Raw genomic sequence first — 19,646 nt, forward strand, 5'->3', positions numbered from 1 at the left:
CCTGCCCCATGGGCAGCCCAGAGACCTGCTACCAGAAGCTCCTGTGGCAGGATGTGGACTAATTCCCGGCACCAATACATATGGCGTCCCATTATGCGGCGTGATATGCACTGCAACCCCATAGCCCAGTGCCTAAGCCATAGCTCCACTCCTACTCCATCCTGTGCTCCCATGCCTGTGCCACCTCAGTCCCATAACCCCACTCCCACCTCCTGGCCAAACACCCACCCCATCATGCCATACCATCATGCCACTCACACTCCATACCCCAAACCCACCCCAACATCCAATACTGACCACACGGGCCCACTGCAACTGCCACAATGCTACCAACCCACTCCCTAGTAAACCACAGCCCCCTCCCACCCCGTAGCCCCCTCTCACCCCATATCTGCACTGCCTCCTCATGAACAAAACCCTATGTCCAACTGCTGTTTCCACCACCTAGCTTCCCATTTTTTGGCCCACTCTTTCTCCACTGTGTAAAACCTTACCTATACTGTCACTTCAGCCCTATAACCTCACTTCTACCCCAGAGCATAATGCCCACTCCATAACACGATTCTTACCCATAGACCCACTCACACCACATAGCCCAATTCTACACCATAAGCAAGTAACCACCCTATAGCCTCCCTCCCAACACCTGCCTCAAAGCCCCTTTCTCACCTCACAGCCCAGAGAATACCCCACAGAAGACTCACTGTGTTACTCCACTCCTATCCTATAATCCATCATCCACTCCATCCCTGCTCCCACACTATAGCCTGACAGCCACCCTAGACCCCACATCCCATATCCCACACCAACCTGATAATCCAACCTGAAGCCTGTTTCCTTTCTCACACCCCATTTACGTTCTCCCATCCCACAGGTCAAGGACAATCCCATAGAGCAACACAAACTGCAAACATCCATTTGTCCATCCGTCTACCCCTACAAACACCATATCCCATCCTCATAGTCCCTACAGCCCATCTCTACAGCCTCCAGTAACCCCAAAGCCTCCCCTGGTCTCACCCCAACACACGCCATATGCCCACAGCACCCCATATACTTCTACTGCCTCAATATTTCATCCCTGCAACTCCAGCACCCCCACAGCCCCTCATTTTTCCAAGGTCATAGAATTGTAGAAACATAGTATCACAGAATGGTTTGGGTTGGAAGGGACATTTAAAGATCATCTAGTCGCACCCCCCTGCCATGGGCAAGGACATCTTTCACTAGATCAGTTTGCTCAAAGCCCCATGCAACCCTGACCTTCAACATTTCCAGTGATGGGTCATCCACAACTTCTCTGGGCAACCTGTTCCAGTGTCTTACCACCCTCATCATAAAAAAATGTCTTCCTAATGTCCAACCTAAATCTCTCCTCATATTCGAGCCTCACAGCTCCTATATATCATACATACAGCTCTCAAAAATGCAATATCCCTTCTTCACATATCCCTTAACCCCACAATGCCCTCATCAGCCATCTCCACCAACCCCTTATCCCTCTAAAGCTGCACATGCTCCTACCACAGTCCTTGATATACCCGCACTGTCCTCCACACTCCTGCAGTGCCCAGCAAATTCTCACTTTCCCCCGAATTGCCCCATTTTCTCAGAGCCCCCATCTCATGCCCCTTCACTGCAGTCCCAGAGATCCCGGACATCCGAGCTTCCCCCCACAATCACCCGCCCCCTCTGTGGTGACTCTCCCAGCACCCACCGCACCCACTGGATGTTACTGCCCTAACACCAAGGACGGGGACAACCTCAGGCAAGGAAACAGTGACAACAGTGGCTCTTGTGTTGATGACTCACCAAAGGACCTGTTAGGCTTTGGGCACTCTCTTTCCACCTTCTTTCTTCTCATCCTTCCTCTGTCTTCATCCATTGCTTCTTCAACCTCTTCCAGATGTAGATAAGAACCAGGTGTGATGGGAAGATGGTGGGATCACAGGTGAGATGGAGCAGCGGCGCACACACACAAACACAAGCACACACTTTGGGAAGGAGTGTGGAAATGTGCATCTTTTCATGAAACCCACAAGACCAAAACACAACATCCAGCATTATTCAGATGAACCTGAGGCAGGTTGGAAGACACGGGGGTCTGCACAGAGGAAACCAGCAGCCAAAGTGACGCCGGTTGGACATGCACCACTTCTGCCTCTTGGGGACTCTGAGGCAGACAACGAGGAAGCAGGCAGGGCCCGAGGGAATGGATTGCCTTAGCTAAAGGCTAATCCCTTTAGGGGATTCTTCTTCAAATTTCTCTTCTTAGTGCATCCAGAATCCCTCTTCCAGATCGGCAAATGAGGGAAGCAGCAGCATCGGAAATGGCTTCTCTTCAGTCTCGGCCCTCTAAAGGAGATAAATTTGGGGATCAAAGGAGGGAGAAGGGTGAGGAGCAATCCTTTTCAAATTCTCTGTTCAGAAAAACCTCCCAAAACAGCTTTGAACAAAATGTTTGTTTGTTTCCTTTTTTTTTTTTTTTTGGAAGGGAAGGTCGAATAACAGTCAAACTGGGTCATTTTCTGGCAAAGAAAATGAAGTCCCTGGAGTCTAAGAATCAATGAAAGTAAAATATTTACCTCTTCTCTTCATCAGGCGGTGGGAGAAGAAAAAGATGAGGCCATTGATGGTAAAGAACGAACCCCCGACAACGATCTCTCGAGTCCAGCTGATTTTATGGCCTGGGAAGGAATCAATGGTGATTTTATGACCTGGGAAGGAATCAACAGTGATTTTACCATGACACAACCTTGCCCCCCCCAACAGAGATGGTGATTCCTACCATGAGCAAGTCCACCAACAGCTAACCACATCTTAGAGGGAAGTAGCTCTGCAAATCCCCTCTATGGTAACCTTGGGAATGGGCATGGGAGACAACGGATGTCCAGATTGCGACAAAATCTTGGCTAGCAGATGGAAGGGCCTACAAAAGCTGTGTTGGCCACCCTACCACATACACAGAATCAGCTGCAGTGGTCTCTGGGAGATGGTTAGCTGGTTAGCTCTTGGGAAGCTATGGTGCATATGCCCCCAGGAGAATGACAGATTGTTGTGGAAAGTTGTGGTCTCATCAGAAAAGCCACATAAGATGATAAAACCATCTTTTCATTGAAATCTTTTTCTCCAGTATCTCTCCTTATTTTTGTTCATAAAAATGATGGGCAGGTATGGCAATGAGCTCATTTAGTGACAGAGAGAGAGAGAGACAGAGGCAGAGAGATGGATGGTCGTAGGACAGGAAGGGATGGAGATGAGCATGGATGTGTTCACAGACAAGCACACAGGGAATTAATTAACTAATGATGGGTCAGTAGTTACTTATGCTCTAGTGAGGAAGGGTTTGAACACTCACTTTTCACATCGACATTGACACCACGGCTCCTTTCTGAGAGAACAGGACGTTCAGACTTAATTACAAAATAGGCACAACTGTAAGACCCAGAGTCCTCCTCTCCTGTGATGCTGAGGTTGTAGCTGTAGTTTCTCACGTTTGATACTGGGACAGAGATCTCTAGTCCAAAGTCCGCATAGTACTGGATTTCTCTAACACTGGCTGATGAGGGGACGGAGCAGATTAGATTGACGTAGTTCCCAGGTCTATAGACCTGCTGTTGAGGATCCAGGGATAAAGTTGGGGCCATGGGAGCAGCTGGGGAAAAAACAAACAAAAAACCCAAGCAATTGGCTATCTTTCGACATCAGGGCCTGTGCACAAACCCCACAATTTTTGCCAATGTCATGACTCAGCCTTGACAAAGGGACTAGAAAAGAAGTTAATTATTCTTCTGACTATTATTGGGGCAAATACAGAGCCCTGAACTACAGAACAACTTGTGGGGCTCACTTGTGCCTCTCTTTTCTATGCCCTTCCTGAACCATGGGCAGAAGAAAAAAGACCCATGATTCTCAGGGATAAGAACTCCAAGCAGCTTAAACAGTTTCTTTCTATTCACTGAAGTGCAGAAAATAAGTATTTTTACACGCCCAAAGTAGGAAGGCATGTCATACACCCCAAAATCCAAGGAAAGGCTTGGGGAGGCTCACTGCAGTAAGACCTCTTGGAGGTGACACAGCTGTTAGGCCAACGTACTCTTGCTTTCTCAGAGAAATGCAGGAGCACAGAAGGAGCTTGGGAGAAGCCAGAGCAACTTCATCTGCCCATTGGCAATCAAACGATAGGGCCATGGAACAAGATGATGCTCTAAATGGAGGCATGCAGTGTCTGGGCTGATGGTACCCAAGCCAAGATAAGACCAACCTACCCTGAACCTTAAGTGAAAGAGGAAGGCTCCTGTTGGAAGGCACTTCTTGTCCAGAGTCCTCCACAAAGTACATGCACGTGTACTTCCCAGCAGATGCTTGTGTAGCTGTGAGCTGGAGCCGAGCAGTCGGGAGGGAGTAAGGTGCTTGCAGGCCAACTTGCTCCCCAATTTGATTGAAGAATCGAAATCCACCTATTTTCCTCTTTGTCAGAGCCGAGCACTTGATAGCGACATGTTCTCCTTCATAATAGAAATTATAACTGGGGTCTGTGGAGAGCGTAGGGACTGGCAGAGGGTCTGGTGAAGAAAGAAAGGATTTGGAGGATGGGAGGGAACTTTCCGAGAGGAAAAGGAAAGTGAGACATCCCTTTTCCCCCCATTTTTCAAAACACAACTCAACCTTGCTTCGTTGGCAAAGCCTCAGTTCAGCTGGAGAGCATCTTCTGAGGGGTGAAGCTGCACTTACCCGCAGAGGACACAGCCAACAGCAGCAGCTGGAGGAAAGCTGTGAGAGCGTGACATTGAGCCGACGAGAGAGAGGAGGCTGCAAAAAGGAGAGCAAAGGAGTCAGTTAGGCAGCCACTGCCCTTGGGATTCCTGCCCCTTTTGGCCACCAGTGAAGAGAATCACAGAATCACAGAATCATTCAGGTTGGAAAAGACCTCTGGGATCATCGAGTTCAACCATTGCCCTGACACCACCATGGCAACTAGACCAGGGCACTAAGTGCCATGTCCAGGCTTTTCTTAAACACCTCCAGAGATGGGGACTCCACCACCTCCCTGGGCAGCCCCTTCCAATGGCTAATGACCCTTGCTGAGAAGAAATTCTTCCTAATGTCCAACCTGACCCTCCCCTGGCGAAGCTTGAGGCTGTGTCCTCTTGTCCTGTCACTAGTTGCCTGGGAGAAGAGGCCGACTCCCACTTCACTACAGCCTCCTCTTCTCCAGGCTAAACCCCCCCAGCTCCCTCAGCCGTTCCTCATAGGTCAGACCCTTCCCCACCTTGGTCGCCCTCCTCTGCACTCGCTCCAACACCTCAACATCTTTCTTGTAGTGTGGGGCCCAGAACTGGACACAGGATTCAAGGTGCGGCCTCTCCAGTGCCCAGTACAGAGGGGTGAGCACTTCCCTAGACCGGCTGGTTACACTATTCCTAATAGAGGCCAGGATGCCCTTGGCCTTCTTGGCCACCTGGGCACACTGCTGGCTCATGTTTAGCCGGCTGTCGATCAGCACCCCCAGGTCTCTTTCCGCCGGGCCGCTCTCTAACCACTTTTCCCCCAGCCTGTAGCGCTGCATGGGGCTGTTGTGGCCAAAGTGTAAGACCCAGCACTTGTTCTTGTTGAACCTCACGCTGTTGGTCTCGGCCCATCTATCCAACCTGTCTAGATCCCTCTGTAGGACCTTCCTACCCTCCAGCAGATCGACACTCCCACCCAGCTTGGTGTCATCTGCAAATTTATTGAGGATGCACTCAATCCCTACGTCTAGATCATCTATAAAGATACTGAACAGCACCGGGGCAGCCCCTCCACAACACCATGGATTCACACAGGTCACGCTTCCTTTTTGTGCCACTGTGGCATGGAACGCCTAGATCAATCATGGAGAAAACCTGTGAAAACAATTTCACAAGCCAATGAGGCCGCCCTTGGGAAAAAAATCTACAAAACTCAGCGTGCCTCTGAACTTATGTTTTAGCTACATGCAACGTGTGTTGGGTGAGATTATTTCTCCTGTTAGAAGCGATTTGGTGATTGCTAAGCGATTGATTGACATCGGCACTGGGAAATGATATCTTGAAATGTAAAGAACTGGGGCTGCTGGAGTACTTATGGGGTTAGGAAGGATGGAAGATCGCATGGGTCCTAGAGCAGGGGAGAAAGAGGCATTGAGCTGGGGTGCAGGACAGGATGAGCTCAAGGTCTACTTGCATCAAATACCAGGCTGCAGAAAGGAATCTTTGGGGTTGTGGCCAGCTACAAGGTGGGGGGTGCTGCTTGGATTAGAGGTGAGGAGGGCCTGGGGAGCTGTGGACCAGCCCCACACAACAACGCGCACCCCCCCTGCCCTCCAGCAGGATGGGAGAAGAGAATAGGAAAAGTAAAAGCAAGAAAACTCGTGAGTTAAGATAAAAATAAAGAAGCGAAGGAAAGAGGAAGAGAGAAAAATCTTGAAGAAGTGAAGCAAAGACCATCACTCACCACCTCCCACAAGTACAGGGACACCCAGCCAGACCCCGAGCCATGGCTGCCTGCCCCAAACCCCTCTGTTATTATTGATGAGCATGATGTTATAGGGTATGAAATATCTCTTGGGACAGTTGGGCTCAGCTGTCCTGGTTGTGTCCCCTCCCAGCTCCTCGCACACCCCCAACCTTCTCCTTGCAGAGCAGAGTGGGAAACAGAGACAGCCTTGACACCGTGCAAACGCTGTCAGCGGCAGCCAAAGATCTGCTGTGTTATCAACACTCTTTTAGTCACAAATCCAGAACGGCACCGTACGAGCTGCTATGAAGAACTCGAACTCCATCCCAGCCAGACGCAGGACAAGAGCCAGGATCTGGGGTTCGCACCCTGACCCAGGAGCAGTAAACATTGCATCAACCCTGCACAGAACACCCGTGTAGGAGTGTCCCAAGTCATCCCAATGCAAATTCTTGTTTTCAAGCACTTTTCTGCCTCTCTGTGGAGAGAGGGCAGCATGTCCCAAACCCCTTGGCCTCTTCCTTTCTACCTCCTGGAAAAACAGCTTAGATTAGGACAACCTGAGAGTAATCCAAGTGCTTCAGTTTTGGTCTCGACTTCTGTTGGTGATGCCCTAGAGATTCACCTGGCCTACGTCAGGGTGTTTCAGTAGAGAAGTGAAGTGCCATGCAAGTGTTGCCAATGTGGAAATCCAGGATAAGGTCAGCTAACACCAAGTTCTCACAGTCCCTTAGGACTGTCTGGAAATAACCTTGGGAGTCCAGGGATGGTGAGGCTGGGAACGAAGAGCAGCAGGGAGTAGGGCCCTGGGCCCAGCAATGTGAGCACGGGGCTGGACCAGCGAGATGAAGGATGTGGTTGGGTGATGTGGGTTTGGCCATTGCAAGTGTGAGGCAGCAGATATAATCATCTGTTTAGTGCTGAACAGAGGCAGGATGGAGGCAGGCCTGAGCATTTAAAGTCCTGGAGCACAGTTTTGACCTGAGATAGATCTTTCTTAGACAGATCACGACTTTGTTTCACCTCCAGACTGGTATGAACCAGTCCCTAGGCTGATTCTCAAGCCAGAAATCAGATCGGAAAAGGAAGCAGAACAACTGATCGGATCTGATTTCATAAGCATCTACACCAGAGAAAATGAAAGCAAATGACGGAACTGATATTCATCAGCCAGACCCGTTTGCCACAGAGAAGATCACGTGTTAGGAACCTGTCCAGCAGCACCACAGCAATGTGTTTTCAGCCAAATGTTGTTCATCTCCTGAGAATATTGATATCTAGCTGACAGGACAGAACTAACTGCATCAACCCACCGGAGAAATATATTGTTGAGGATCTAACAGAAGGGAAGGGAAGGGGAAAAGGAGAGGAGAGGAGAGGAGAGGAGAGGAGAGGAGAGGAGAGGAGAGGAGAGGAGAGGAGAGGAGAGGAGAGGAGAGGAGAGGAGAGGAGAGGAGAGGAGAGGAGAGGAGAGGAGAGGAGAGGAGAGGAGAGGAGGAGAAGAAGAAGAGGGAAGGAGGGAAGATTGGTCTGAAAGCCAGAAAGGAGAGAGGGAGGAAAAAGAGATAACGGCAGCAAAAGAGAGAACACAATAGGGACTTAAGGCAGAAGAAGGGCTGGAGATGAAAGAAAGGAAAGGAAGGGAAAAGGGAGAGAGGAAGAAAAGAGTGAAGAGGAAAAAGGAGAGAGAAACATATGCATGGGGGCAAGGAGAAGAAAGAGAAGGCAAAGTGGCAGATGACTCACTGAGGAGTGTCACGAGGCAGTAGATGATCATGGCACCACGATCCAGGGGCTCCTCAGGGTTCCGTGCCGGCCTGTCCAGGAGAGGAGCGTGCTGCCTGGTGCCACTGTCCTGCCTTCTTCATCTGTCTGACTCAAGCTGGGTGGTCAGAGGGGCAGGGAAAGGAAGTGCTGCATAATGAAACAGAAGCCACTAACCCCACAGAGGGACAGTACGCTCTGGATGTTGCGTGACTCGGGGATGTCATCACGTTTTCAGAGATCTTTTCTTCCTTATATGCTGTAGATCATCTCTGGGCTGTCTCTTTGCTCCACGAACCATGAGTCCCTTCTAGTGAATGTGGCCTGACAAAGAGCAGAGTGAAAGCATTTCTTGGTAAACCACCTGGCTTCCAACAAGCATGCTGTAGCTAGCTCAGAAGGCTCACAGGAGGCCCTCCAGATGCCCAGACCTTGGCAGTCAATGTGGTGTTAGTTCCCATCTTGCATTCAGAGGATCAGGGGTAGGGATGAGCAGGTATCGCTGATCTGAACTGTCACCATCCCATGTGCATGGCATGGTATTCATAGAATCACAGACTGGTTTGGGTTGGAAGGGACCTTAAAGACCATCTCGTTCCAACCCCCCCCCACACCCTGCCATGGGCAGGGACACCTTCCACCAGACCAGGTTGCTCCAAGCCCCATCCAACCTGGCTTTGAACACTGCCAGGGAGGGGGCAGCCACAGATGCTCTGGGCAACCTGGGCAGTGTCTCACCACCCTCACAGGAAAGAATTTCTTCCTAATATCTAATCTAAATCTCCCCTCTTTCAGTTTAAAACCATTCCCCCTCGTCCTATCACTCCCTGCCCTTGTCAAAAGCCCCTCTCCTGCTTTCCTGTAGCCCCTTCAGGTACTGGAAGGTGCTAGAAGGTCTCCCTGGAGCCTTCTCTTCTCCAGGCTGAACAGCCCCAACTCTCCCAGCCTGTCTCCATAGCAGAGGGGCTCCAGCCCTCTGAGCATCTTCGCGGCCTCCTCTGGACTCGCTCCAACAGCTCCATGTCCTCCTTCTGTTGGGGGCCCCAGAGCTGGACGTGGCACTGCAGGGGGGTCTCATGAGAACAGAGTACAGAGGGAGAATCACCTCCCTCGACCTGCTGGCCACGTTGGTGGTGATGCAGCCCAGGATACCATTGGTAAGCAGTATTGCGGGGTGGGCGGGATGCTCTGCATTGCTCAGTATTTTGGGGACTCAGATGTAGTCCGGGCATTGAAGGAATCCCCAATGCAAAGGCATCCTAGGAGCAGAACCCCTCCTCCAAAATTTCTTCACCAAAAATGTTATCAAGCATTGGAACAGGCTGCCCAGGGAGGTGATGGAGTCACCATTCCTGGAGGTATTTAAAAGACAAGTTGATGTGGTGCTGAGGGACATGGGTGAGTGGTGGACTTGGTAGTTTGAGGTTAACAGTTGGACTCGATGATCTTAAAGGTCCTTTCCAACCAAAACGATTCTATGATTGTCCCTGAACTGGACATGTTCTGCTCACTGGGGTCACATTGCCTTTCCTCTCTCACTTTGTATCCTCTGATCCGATCCTCCTTTGCCCTCAGGGCTCACCTCTCCTCCTCTGACAGATACAGCCTGCCAACAGCAGGACGGGTACAGCAGCAGCTGCTGCACATGTGGGCACCAGTAGGATGGAGGAAGATGAGGGCTGTTAGACACGCGAGGGAAGATTCACAGCTGCAAACTGTCAGCAAGAAAGCCTCGGGCTGTGCGTATTTCCTCTTTCTGTCCTGGTTCCTGTGAGAGGAAACACAGGGTTGGTGTATGAGGTATCTTCCTCTGCCTTTGCTCCCTGTAGACAGTGAGGCCGCACCTTGAATCCTGCGTCCAGTTCTGGGCCCCGCACTTCAAGAAAGATGTTGAGGTGTTGGAGCGAGTCCAGAGGAGCTGGTGAAGGGTCTGGAGGGTCTGACCTACGAGGAACGGCTGAGGGAGCTGGGGGTGTTTAGGCTGGAGAAGAGGAGGCTCAGAGGTGACCTTAGTGCAGTCTACAACTACCTGAAGGGAGGTTGTGGCAAGGTGGGAGTCGGCCTCTTCTCCCAGGCAACTAGCGATAGGACAAGAGGACACATCCTCAAGCTTGGCCAGGGGAGGGTCAGGTTGGACATTAGGAAGCATTTCTTCTCAGCAAGGGTCATTAGCCATTGGAAGGGGCTGCCCAGGGAGGTGGTGGAGTCACCATCTCTGGAGGGGTTTAAGAAAAGACTGGACATGGCACTTAGTGCCCTGGTCTAGTTGCCATGGTGGTGTAAGGGCAACGGTTGGACTCGATGATCCCAGAGGGCTCTTCCAACCTGATTGATTTGGTGATTCTGTGATAAAGCAAATTTGGCTTTGTTTCTTTGCCCCTGCCCTCCTCCACAAGCCCCTCTCCTACCCCATCCTGTCCCATCCTGAAAAGTCCATTACTCCTGAAGTCTTGGAACCCACCCATGCCATCAGAAGGATTCCCCAGCTAACATCCTCTCTTATAACCATGCTGCAGTCCCAGACGTAGAGCCCAGGTGGGTTTAGTTGTTCAATTGCTCTTGCTATCCCTGCCATGGGGCAAGTAACACGCTCCCAGGTGCTTTGGGGGTCTTCACCAGTGGCTCAAATAAGCCAGGGATCATTCTGCAGTGGTATCAGATATGACCACCCTGGCCATATGAGCAGAAGCCATTCCCTGGCCTACTCGACCTGTTGCTCTAGTCTTTATGTTTCGGGACTATGGGGGTCTAGAGGTGAAACAGAGCACGTATGTGTAGACATGTGAGGATGTGGATCTGTCTCAAATGCAACATGAAGGTCCCTATAGTCTTCCTGGGGAATGGTCTTGCCTGGGAGAGGCTTAGGGTGGCTGCAGGGACTCATTTGCATGGTGACCATCACAGCCTGGCTCAGGGGTGACAGGACCCACTTGCCACTGAAACTCTCCTTGTACCTGCAGGTGAGTTGTCCCATTGTGGTGGGTTTGGCTGCCAGGATACCAAAGAGAGAGCAGTTCTTTGTGCAAGTCTCTGAGAATTGCTCTGCACCATCTTTACAGAGGTGAAGCTTCCATCCACCGTGAGCAAAGAAAATTCACTTGAGTTTTGCCCTGGAGGGACGATGGGAAGAACATTATGGGAATCTACTTACAAAACCAGAGCTGAATTTAATGAGCCTGTAACTATGTCCACATATACTCCCAGACCTTGACGTAAACCCTGAGAAAAACTTCCTCTTTACAGTAACATCCAGAACTTTGCTCTGCATAAACAGCACCCACCCACTTCCTCCTCAAACCCAGAGTTTATTTCTCGTTGAATCTCAACAGGAATCCCAATGAAGATGGATCTTCGATTTATAGAAAGACAAACCCATTGCCTATGGATCAGAGCAAACATGCTCACCAAGGCAACACTTGTACTGAGAAGATACCAACGAGTTCTCCCAAAGGTTTGTATCTACACACCCTCTTCTGGTGCATGGAAAGCATTTGCAGATAGCTCAGATTCTTGCTGAAGTTCAGGCAATTCCTTTTGTCCATGGTTTGTTCAGCATCAGGGACCTTCCCCACCATTGCGTTGACTCATGCTATCTACCTGCAATGATTGTTAGGTGAGTCAGGGTGGTATGTCCCCAGGTGGAGCACCTGAGATGCTTGAGTCCTTGGGGCAAGAGATGCAAGATGGGTTCTCAAGGGCCCAGATGTTCACATGTTGCAAGAGGAGAAGGAAATGAACCACCTCGCACACTCTCCGCACACCCAGGAGTGTTACCTGCAGATGACCCACATGTGAAAAATACCTGTAGAGAGGCTGAAAGACAGAGAAGAGAGGAGTGAGAGATCTGTGGTGGCTATGGGTGGTGGTGCAGAAACTGGTGTATCCTTGGAAATGGAGGCCAGTGGAGGGGGCTGTCATGGGGTGATGGAGTTTAGGCAAGGGATAGAGCAAAACAATTACGTATCTGTAGGGATCCAAAAGAAAGTGAAAGTGTAGGAGAATATGAAAACTAATTTACTTACAAATCAAAAAAGAGAGAGGAAAACAGGGAAGGGATGGGAAGAGGAGGGAAGAGGAGGGAAGAGGAGGGAAGAGGAGGGAAGAGGAGGGAAGAGGAGGGAAGGGAAGGGAAGGGAAGGGAAGGGAAGGGAAGGGAAGGGAAGGGAAGGGAAGGGAAGGGAAGGGAAGGGAAGGGAAGGGAAGGGAAGGGAAGGGAAGGGAAGGAGAGGAGAGGAGAGGAGAGGAGAGGAGAGGAGAGGAGAGGAGAGGAGAGGAGAGGAGAGGAGAGGAGAGGAGAGAGGAGAGGAGAGGAGAGAGAGAGAGAGAGAGGAGAGAGAGAGAGAGAGAGAAGAGAGAAGAGAGAAGAGAGAAGAGAGAAGAGAGAAGAGAGAAGAGAGAAGAGAGAAGAGAGAAGAGAGAAGAGAGAAGAGAGAAGAGAGAAGAGAGAAGAGAGAAGAGAGAAGAGAGAAGAGAGAAGAGAGAAGAGAGAAGAGCCCTTCCCACCATTGCATAAGCAAAGAAATTTCATCCGTCCACCTTGCTGCTCAGAAACAGCAAAAGAAAAAAAGGAAGGAAACATAATTGTGCTATTGTCCTGACACTCATGGTCAACTGCACCATTCCGGCAACTCCACTGATGTCCCCTTTGGCCGCTGAGCTGGCACACTTGACCACTTTCATCTTCCTATGCCAGTCACAACAAGGGAATGTTTTGCTTTAGCTCTTAAATTGGGTGCAGGGCCATGGGAAGTGATTCATGGGAAGAAAACCACGGCCACTGCCTTGGTCCTTCTGGGGAGAAGAGGGTGCACTGAACTTACCTTGCTTGCCCCGTTCCCAGCTGGATCTATTGGATAGCCTCTCTGATCCATGGGGAGAGAGACACGAGCCCTTCTCATACCCGCCATGTTTATCCATCTCTGCTATCCACAGCAAAGACCATGGGAAATCCATCTTCCTCCCAAAGGCGGGCTAACATCACTAAATTCCCCGTGAGCCCCTTTGCAGTCAATGAAGTAAAAGAAATACCTTTGCAACTTGTCCTCCCTGTCTTTGCAACTTGCACTAATCTGGTGACGGTCCCACCTCGGGTGAACAAAACCTTCCCATTTTGTTCAGCTTGGTCCATCTCTGTGCTCTCAAAGGTTCTGTGAGTGTTTACACGTCAAAAACGTGCAAGTGAATTCAGCGCGTCAGTGGGAACTAAGAGTAACCCCTTGCCCTTGGTGTCATCTGCTGACTAATGGGGTTTGCTGGCACAGCTGGAAGAAATATATTGAGTTTTATTTCCCAAATTCTAAACCTGAGGAACTTCATTAATTCACTGAAGCTTCCCCTTTGCAGTCAAGGCTTCACACAGTGCTTCCCTGGTTTTATTGTTCTCTGTTTGGTAGTGATTCATCTTTTCTGATGCTGTGCTTCTAGAAATCAGTTTTCTGCTTTTTAGGTAATCATCTAAATCTACTCTGTGGACAGAAATCAGACTATCATGTGGAGGACTATGATCCATGTCTCAAATCAGGGGCTGAGACAGACGTGATGAATCACCTTCAGGAATTGTTGATTTCTCTCTACATTCAAGAAGAAGAACCTGCACCCAGAGTGCTCAGTATCTCTGAATTGGCTGTAAATACAGGTGGGAGATCATGGCTGCCTTTAGTTTTCCTTTGGAAATAAAGGTTGTTTCATCTGTGTGTCTCGGTTAACTCAGTAGGAACCTCATCTGTGGGCTTCAGGGCACAATTCATCTGACCCTCTAGAAATTCTGTGAATTTGCTGCCTAAACACCGGTATTTGATGACCTTTCTGATGTTTGGGCTTTTGCCTATCTAGTCTCCAGCCACCGTACTACAAGGTTGAGAGTCTTCAAAGTTCATGCATCCTATCTGCTCGCTTGCTGAAAAGGTCTCTGCTACCCCACCCTCCTTGGATATTACTAGAAGCCCGTATTTATGTGCCTGAATTGCTCCTGGGACTTTGCTCATCTCATCTGAAGACTTGTGACCAGAGGAATCACGTTGCAGATGTATCTCTGACAATGCAAGCTGAAAGGGAAGACCATTTCTACCAGGCAGGGCAGCCGCATCCTCATTGATCTGCTCGGTGAGAAGATTCTCAGCCTTTGGGACTGCAATTCCTGTTGCTTCTTGCATGATCAGTTAGTCTCAGGGTGCTCCTTCCAATTCAGACCACTCACGTCACGTAATACAAATCAGGTCTTGAACCATTACATGTAGGACTTCTCCCAGCATAAGAAACAGCTCCCTAGAAAGAGTTAAATGCATAGAAACATCTGCAGACAAACAGAACAGTTCGCTAACCCCATAAAAAATTGCCCTTTATGTTAATTTTTGTTTAAAAACATCATTTCATGGTTAAAAAGGTCAAGAACATCACCAAAATCAGTGTCCTTTTAATCATGTCCACACTCATTGGAGTGATTTTGGATACAAGAGAAACTCATTTGTCATTAGCTCTTGGTTTTCACTGAAGAAAATCTTTTAAGACGAGCCCAGAGGTTTGTTGCCCCCAATTACACCTGGCTGCACATGAAGTTTTTAGATTGAAACGTAAGTTTCTTGCAAAGGAAAGTTATTGAATCACAGAATCAACCAGGTTGGAAGAGCCCTCTGGGATCATCGAGTCCAACCATTGCCCTGACACCACCATGGCAACGAGACCAGGGCACTAAGTGCCATGTCCAGGCTTTTCTTAAACACCTCCAGAGATGGTGACTCCACCACCTCCCTGGGCAGCCCCTTCCAATGCCTAATGACCCTTGCTGAGAAGAAATGCTTCCTAATGTCCAACCTGACCCTCCCCTGGCAAAGCTTGAGGCTGTGTCCTCTTGTCCTATCGCTGGCTGCCTGGGAGAAGAGGTCGATTCCCACTCCGCTACAACCTCCCTTCAGGTAGTTGTAGACTGCCATAAGGTCACCTCTGAGCCTCCTCTTCTCCAGGCTAAACACCCCCAGCTCCCTCAGCCATTCCTCATAGGTCAGACCTTCCAGACCCTTCACCAGCTTGGTCACCCTCCTCTGGACTCGCTCCAACACCTCATCTCATCCCAAGATGGACATGGAATGAATGCATCAGGTCAATAAAACTCTGCTATTAGGTTAGATATAGGAGTCTGGACGCCTTGTTCAGCTGCAGACATCTGCTATGAGGAGAATTAAATCCCACCCCTAGATTTAAAGATTAACGTCGATCTGGCCCTGGAACAGATCAGCACTGGGTTGCTGCTGGAGAAAATGACCTTAGAGCACACCTCCCTGGGCAAATGTCCTTGTCCTACCATCCCACCACCACATACTTGACCATACAGCTAACCAAGAGTGGGGTTTGGATGATGAAAAAACAATATTAACACAGATGAAGGTCGGAAAAGGCTGCGGAGGGGGGTGGGAAAGAAAAGGTTTGGTTCAGTTATTCGAAGTGTCTGGTATCGTTATAGATGATCTTCAGCTTTTATGAGTTTGTGGATGCTCTGGAGGTCCTGTGCTTATCTACTAGTCCCAGGTGCATGTCTCAAATGCCTTAATGCATTTAAACTCATACCAGCTGCCCACCCTTAAGCAAATTAATCCCATCTTAAGCTGGGAGGTGATGTCCTTCCTGTTTCTTTCCTTGATCTTCTCCCACCAGCTGGTGACTGGGCAACATTTTCTGTCTGAACAAGCTGACCGTGCCCTCTTGTGGCAAAGCAAACCGACGGTGTCCTGGGCTGCATTAGGAGGGGCATTGCCAGCAGGCCGAGGGAGGTGATCCTTCTCCTCTACTCAGTACCTGGTGAGGTCACACTGGAGTGCTGAGTCCAACTCTGGGCTCCCCAGTACAAGAAAGGTAGGGGTTTACTGGAGTCCAGCAAAGGGCTGTGAAGATGACTGAGGGACTGGAGCATCTTTCATCCAAGGAAAGGCTGAGAGTGCCAGGATTCTTCAGCCTGGAGAACAGAAGGCTCAGGAGGGATCTTACCACTATGTGTAAGTATCTGGTGAACATTTATACGCAGCGGTGCCCAGTGACAGGACAGGAGGCATGAACTGGAACACGTGAAATCCCATCTGTGTGCAAGAAAACACCTTTTTTAGTGTCAGGGTGATCAGACACAGGAATAAGTTGCCCAGAGAGGTTGTGGCATCTCTATCCTTGGAGATATTCAAAATCCAACTGGATGTGGTCATAGAATCATAGACTGGTTTGGGTTGGAAGGGACCTTAAAGACCATCTAGTTCCAACCCCCTGCCATGGGCAGGGACACCTTCCACCAGACCAGGTTGCTCCAAGCCCCATCCAACCTGGCCTTGAACACTGCTAGGGAGGGGGCAGCCACAGCTTCTCTGGGCAACCTGGGCCAGCTGTCCCTGCTTGAGCAGAGGAGGCTGGACTAGATGACCTCCAGATGTTCCTGCCAACCTCAACTACTCTATGACTCTGTGTTACCCGCCCTTCCTCCCTAAACGAGCAGGTCAGTTGCATATTTTATTCTTTGGGAAGATGTTATGGGTTGGCACAAGAGCGGCTTGATTGTTCCATGGGTCTGGAAAGGTGAAAATAGAAAACTGAGACGAGGAATCAGTGATTTTAACAAAGTGTATCCACGGCTCCAGGACTTTCATCATTTCATGTGACGTTGGACTGACAGGAGTTGGAAACGGAGAGGCAGTGATGGCGTTGGCCAGCAGAAACAGCAGGTAGGTATCCATCAGGGATCTTGTCCTAGGAGCTCCTTCTCATTTTAACAGCATTGCCCAGGAGCTCATGAAAGTAAAGATCAACCTAAAAACCCCCTGAGAACATCCACTCTTCCATCGTTCCCAGCAGTTCTGCCCATGCAGTCTACAACTACCTGAAGGGAGGTTGTAGCATGGTGGGAGTCGGCCTCTTCTCCCAGGCAGCCAGCGATAGGACAAGAGGACACAGCCTCAAGCTTGGCCAGGGGAGGGTCAGGTTGGACATTAGGAAGCATTTCTTCTCAGCAAGGGTCATTAGCCATTGGAAGGGGCTCCCCAGGGAGGTGGTGGAGTCACCATCTCTGGAGGGGTTTAAGAAAAGCCTGGACATGGCACTTAGTGCCCTGGTCTAGTTGCCATGGTGGTGTCAGGGCAACGGTTGGACTCGATGATCCCAAAGGGCTCTTCCAACCTGGTTGATTCTGGGATTCTGTGAAAAGTCTTGATGCTCTGGGCAGCACCGAGCCGAGCTCCTCGGGGTGCTCCTGGGAGAGACCCAGGGCATGGGGCGGGGCTGGAGCACGAGGGAAGAGGTGGGACACAGCTGTGGCCACAAAGGAACATTCCCTGCCCCCCAGTGCTCCCAGTCCCTGCCCCCCCCCCGTGCTCCCAGAGCTCCCAGTCCCTGCCCCCCCAGAGCTCCCAGTCCCTGCCCCCCCAGAGCTCCCAGTACTCCCAGTCCCTGCCCCCGCAGTGCTCCCAGTGCTCTCAGTCCCTGTCCCCCCAGTGCTCCCAGTCCCCGCCCCCCCAGTGCTCCCACTGCTCCCAGTCCCCGCCCCCCCAGTGCTCCCACTGCTCCCAGTCCCCGCCCCCCCAGTGCTCCCACTGCTCCCAGTCCCTGCCCCCCCAGTGCTCCCACTGCTCCCAGTCCCTGCCCCCCCAGTGCTCCCAGTACTCCCAGTCCCTGCCCCCCCAGTGCTCCCAGTATAACCCTTACAGGACCCTCTGGGTTCCCAGTACTCCCAGTTCTTCCACTATAGCCCTAACAGGACACCCCCAGCTCCTAGTACTCCCAGTGCTCCCAGTCCCTGCCGCCCGTGCTCCCAGTCCCTGCATCCCCTGTGCTCCCAGTGCTCCCAGTCCCTGTCCCTCCAGTGCTCCCAGTCCCTGCCCCCCCAGTGCGCCCAGTGCTCCCAGTCCCTGCCCCCCCTGTGCTCCCAGTGCTCCCAGTCCCTGCCCCCCCTGTGCTCCCAGTGCTCCCAGTCCCTGCCCCCCCAGTGCTCCCAGTGCCTTATCAGGGCACTGCACCCAGCCCAGCCCTGGGCACCATGTCAGCCCGGGGAGGGGGGGGGGAATGGGACATGTGGGGGGGGGGGGGCAACACCCCTCCAAACCCCCCCACCCCCCTCTGTGCCCCCCCATAGAAAAGGGGGAGGCAATGGGGGCGGGGTTTCTACAGAGGAACCTGATTGGTTGCTCCCTGCACCACCCTGGAATTGGGGGGGGGAGGTTGTCACTTCCCCCCCCCAAAATGGGGGGTTCCCCCCTTCCCCACAAGGGGAAACTGAGGCACGGGGGGGGGGTCACTCCCCCCCTAATTCCCACCGTGGAGGGGGGGGCTCAGACCCCCCCATTTACCTCACCCCCGACCCCCCCCCAGTCCCCTCAGCCTTGAACCCCCCCCAAATCACCTCAACGGGACACCCCCCAATTACCCCAGGACCCCCCCTCTTTACCTTAACTCCCCCCCCCTTTACCTCACCTTTGCCCCCCCAAAATCACCCCAACAACCTGAAGACCTCCCCCCAAATCACCCCTTTCCTTCAGCCCCCCCACAAAATCACCTCAGCTTTGTGTCCCCTCCCCCCCAAATTTACCTCACCAGGATCCCCCCCCATTTACCCCACCTTTGCCTCCCCCCAATCACCTAACTAGGATCCCCCCCCCCCATTTACCTCAGCCTTAACCCCCCCAAATCACCCCTTTCCCTCACCGGGACCCCCCCCCAATTACCCCACCTGCCCCCCAATCACCTCAGCCCAGTACCCCCCCCTTTGCCTCACCTTTGCCCCCCTCAAATCACCCCAACAAGGCCAGACCCCCCCCCACTTACCTCAGCCCTGAGCCCCCCCAAATCACCTCACCGGGACCCCCCCCCACTTACCTCACCTTTGTCCCCCCCCAAATCACCCCAAAAGGCCTCGACCCCCCCCCATTCGCCCCCCCATTTCCCCCCCTTCTCCCCCCGCCGCCGTCGTCCAGGCCTCGCCCCCCCCCCCCCCGGCTCCCCCTTCCCCCCCTGTACCGGTACCTGCGGGTCCGGGGGGACCGGTGGGTGCCGGGGGGGCCCCGGCCCCGGCGGCTCCGTGCGCTGCCTCCGGCCTCGGCTCAAAGGACCCAGAGCCGCGCGCCCCGCCCGCCCCGGGCCACGCCCCCGGACACGCCCACCAGCCAATGGCCACGCCTGCCCACCCATGGCCACGCCCCCGGACACGCCCCTGCCGCCTCGCCCCCTGGGTGGGTAGGCCACGCCCCTGATGGGGTAAGACACGCCCCCTCGGTAAGGGAGAGGCTCCGCCCCCTCTTCCCCGGAGGGCACCGCCCACAGCGGGGGTGGGGGGAGAGGGGTGGGACTGGGAGGGACTGGGAGGGAACTGGGATGGGAGTTGGATGGGCTGGGATGGACTGGGATGGGACTGGGATAGAAGTGGGAGGGACTCGGATGGGACT

The 19,646-nt window shown here is 52.0% G+C and overlaps 1 protein-coding gene and 1 long non-coding RNA gene across 2 annotated transcripts; both read right to left on the bottom strand.

Moving 5' to 3' along the window:
- Window positions 1-2,063: 2,063 nt before the first annotated feature.
- Window positions 2,064-8,330, bottom strand: LOC137666645 (alpha-1B-glycoprotein-like). The gene is made up of 6 exons (XM_068406777.1): window positions 8,224-8,330; window positions 4,735-4,812; window positions 4,269-4,565; window positions 3,359-3,655; window positions 2,586-2,717; window positions 2,064-2,355 (listed from the first exon to the last, which is right to left on the bottom strand). The coding sequence occupies exons 1-6, from the start codon at window positions 8,252-8,254 to the stop codon at window positions 2,342-2,344; spliced, it is 849 nt and encodes a 282-aa protein (XP_068262878.1). The 5' UTR covers window positions 8,255-8,330; the 3' UTR covers window positions 2,064-2,341.
- A 3,144-nt stretch (window positions 8,331-11,474) lies between these two features.
- Window positions 11,475-19,303, bottom strand: LOC137666646 (uncharacterized). Its single transcript, XR_011048675.1, has 3 exons — window positions 19,228-19,303; window positions 13,062-14,505; window positions 11,475-12,054 (listed from the first exon to the last, which is right to left on the bottom strand). It is a non-coding gene; the product is annotated as an uncharacterized lncRNA (long non-coding RNA).
- Between the last annotated feature and the right edge of the window lie 343 nt (window positions 19,304-19,646).

This window comes from Nyctibius grandis, chromosome 8, assembly GCF_013368605.1.
Source record: "Nyctibius grandis isolate bNycGra1 chromosome 8, bNycGra1.pri, whole genome shotgun sequence".
In the NCBI taxonomy this organism is placed as follows: Eukaryota; Metazoa; Chordata; class Aves; order Nyctibiiformes; family Nyctibiidae; genus Nyctibius; species Nyctibius grandis.